The 2500-nt window shown below is 41.2% G+C and overlaps 1 protein-coding gene across 2 annotated transcripts in view; it reads left to right on the forward strand.

The window, feature by feature from the left end:
- Positions 1-1689: 1689 nt before the first annotated feature.
- The window catches only part of jmy (junction mediating and regulatory protein, p53 cofactor), a 31364-nt gene continuing 30553 nt past the window's right edge, over positions 1690-2500 (forward strand). For both annotated transcript variants that reach the window (XM_084136247.1, XM_084136248.1), the window contains exon 1: positions 1690-2500. This exon is cut by the window's right edge and continues 367 nt beyond it. In XM_084136247.1, the coding sequence (XP_083992373.1) occupies positions 2250-2500 (251 nt within the window). In that variant the 5' untranslated portion in view covers positions 1690-2249.

The following is a 2500-nucleotide window of genomic DNA, read 5'->3' on the forward strand; positions in this document are numbered from 1 at the left end:
AGATGAGTCTAAGGGATACAGTGATTGACTACAGGCGGACTTTAAATAAATAAACAAGTGGAGTTTTAATGATTAAACACAATGTGTTTTTCTTACTTGGATAAGAGAGTTTTGTGCTTTACTTACAGCATCATTAATGTGAAAGTGCAGCTCGTAAATCACTTTAACTTTAGCATCATGATCCAGAACCCTCTGAATATGAACATCCACTAGTAAAAATCCACTAGTTTTTTCCAGTTGCTAACGCTAACACACTAAACTGACACACACAGCACAGTTACTACACTGACACACACACACACACACACACACACACACACAGCAAAACCTCTCTCCAGTCTCCAAAACTCTAAACACATTTTCTGCTTTACACACATTTTGCAATTCAAAGTGGCACTTTTTAAACACTCTGAACACGGTTCTCTGCGTAACACACAATCTGACATAAAGTCATGAATCATGATTGCCATTTCAAAACACTGCCATTCACAACGACACTCCGTGATCTGATTGGCCGACACGTGTCACCTGACCAAACTCCGCAATGCTCAACTGTTAACACTTCAATCTTTTCCAGTTTACTGTTTTCTGTGAGCATATTTGTGTTCAGTCCAGTGTAAATATTTCTGCAGTGCACATGTTGCACTGACTTGTTTGGTGAAAAATAAAAAAATAAATGTTTGAACAGCATGTGTGTGTCTCTGCAGATATTACTGTGCATGTGAACAATCTGAAGAATCTTCTACAATCTGAACTATTTTAGTATTATGGCAAAGCATACTGAAGATGAGAGTGCTGTTCATTATGGCCAACAGTGTGTAGTTGGTCAGACAGAAATCTGGTGATTTTAATGAAGTGTGTGTCATTTCGTGCAAAAGTTTGATTTTGATAATGCTATATGTAGTTGTGGTTGCAGTGCTTCATTCTGCAGGATATATGAGGTATTTTGCAGTTTGGGTGTGTGGTTGTGTGAATTGTGTTAAGTATTTTGATAAAACCAGCCTAGTTTGCAAACTGTGTTTAAGCAATTGGAAAAAACTGTAATAAAGTTCATAATTACCAACCATAGACAGTATAAGAAGGGATAATTACCCAACGCTTGAGTGGCGCCATCTAGTGGACGGAAACTATCATTGCTGTCGAAAACACCACGGAAACTACGGAAGCCCATTTCCGTTACACGAGAAACATCATCATCCTTTGGAAAATCATAATTATGAGATAAAAAGACGAAGTTATGAAACTCTACGTAGAAATTATGGCTTAATAAGTTGAAATTATAACAATAAGTGTAGACATAGAGATAGTATTATCTCATAATGTCGACTTTTTGTTAAAATTTCGACTTTAAATCTCAACAGTTACAACTTGGTATGTCATCGACTTTTAATCTCATATTGACTTTTAATGTCATAATTTCTACTTTGTAATGTCATGAATTGAGTCATAATTAAGATTTACCAATAAACCATGATTTGGTTTTCTAAAAAAGGGCTTCCATAGTAGTAATCACAAGTTACATGATTAATTATTCATGTGTGTAACTGGTCACATGACACGACATGCACAAGTCATGAATTACTAATCAGAGAGAGAGAGCGAGAGAGACAGACAAACAAACAAACACACACACACACACACACACACACACAGAATTCTAAATTGTTCACTTTTTTTTTTTTTGTTGTTGATAGATTGTTCTTATTTATTTTATAATGTATAAGACATGTATGTTGATTCACAAGACATTTTGAGATGAATCGAGAGATAAATCTGCTGTTTCATCGCATTTATCTTCACATTAGAGTACAAACTCTACATCTAAAGCATTTTATGTTTTAATCCAAACAAAGAAACCACAGCATGACAGACAAAAACATTCGAGCCACGACGACCAGCGTGCGTCTCCTGCGCGTCTGATTGCGTCATCACGCAGCGTGCGTGTCCCACGTGCAGATGTTTACGTCCTCCTCTCGGTGACGTCAGAGCCCAGTCGTCGTCGGATGAGAAACATTCGCGATGTTAAAGATGCGGATTAGCGCACAAAAGGCCTCGCAGGCGGCAGGTGACGCGACGCGCGCAGGTGTGCCGCGCGAACGACGCGCGCGTTAACGGACGACAAAAACAGAGGGGAAATTTATCTCATTCGCGGATGGTTTAGTCTGTTTCTCCGCGTCCGTTATTCTGGCCTTTCTTCTCCTCAGGCTCACTCAGTTCCGCTCGGTTCGGGCTTTTCTTTGTTTATTCTGATGTCATTCGCGATGGAGGACGCGCTGGAGTCCGGATGGGTTTCGGTCAAACCCAATGTTTTCGAGGAGAAGGAGAAGCACAAGTTCGTGTTCATCGTCGCCTGGAACGAGATCGAAGGAAAGTTCGCGGTCACGTGCCACGACAGAACCGTGCAGAAGCGGAGCGCGCTTCTCGAGGGCGCGCTGGACAGACCGGAGAGCCCGGGCCGGGAGCGCGCCCGCGGGCCGGTGGACGCGGAGCTTGACGTGGA

Source organism: Abramis brama (assembly GCF_963993115.1).
Source record: "Abramis brama genome assembly, chromosome: 15".
Taxonomy (NCBI): Eukaryota; Metazoa; Chordata; class Actinopteri; order Cypriniformes; family Leuciscidae; genus Abramis; species Abramis brama.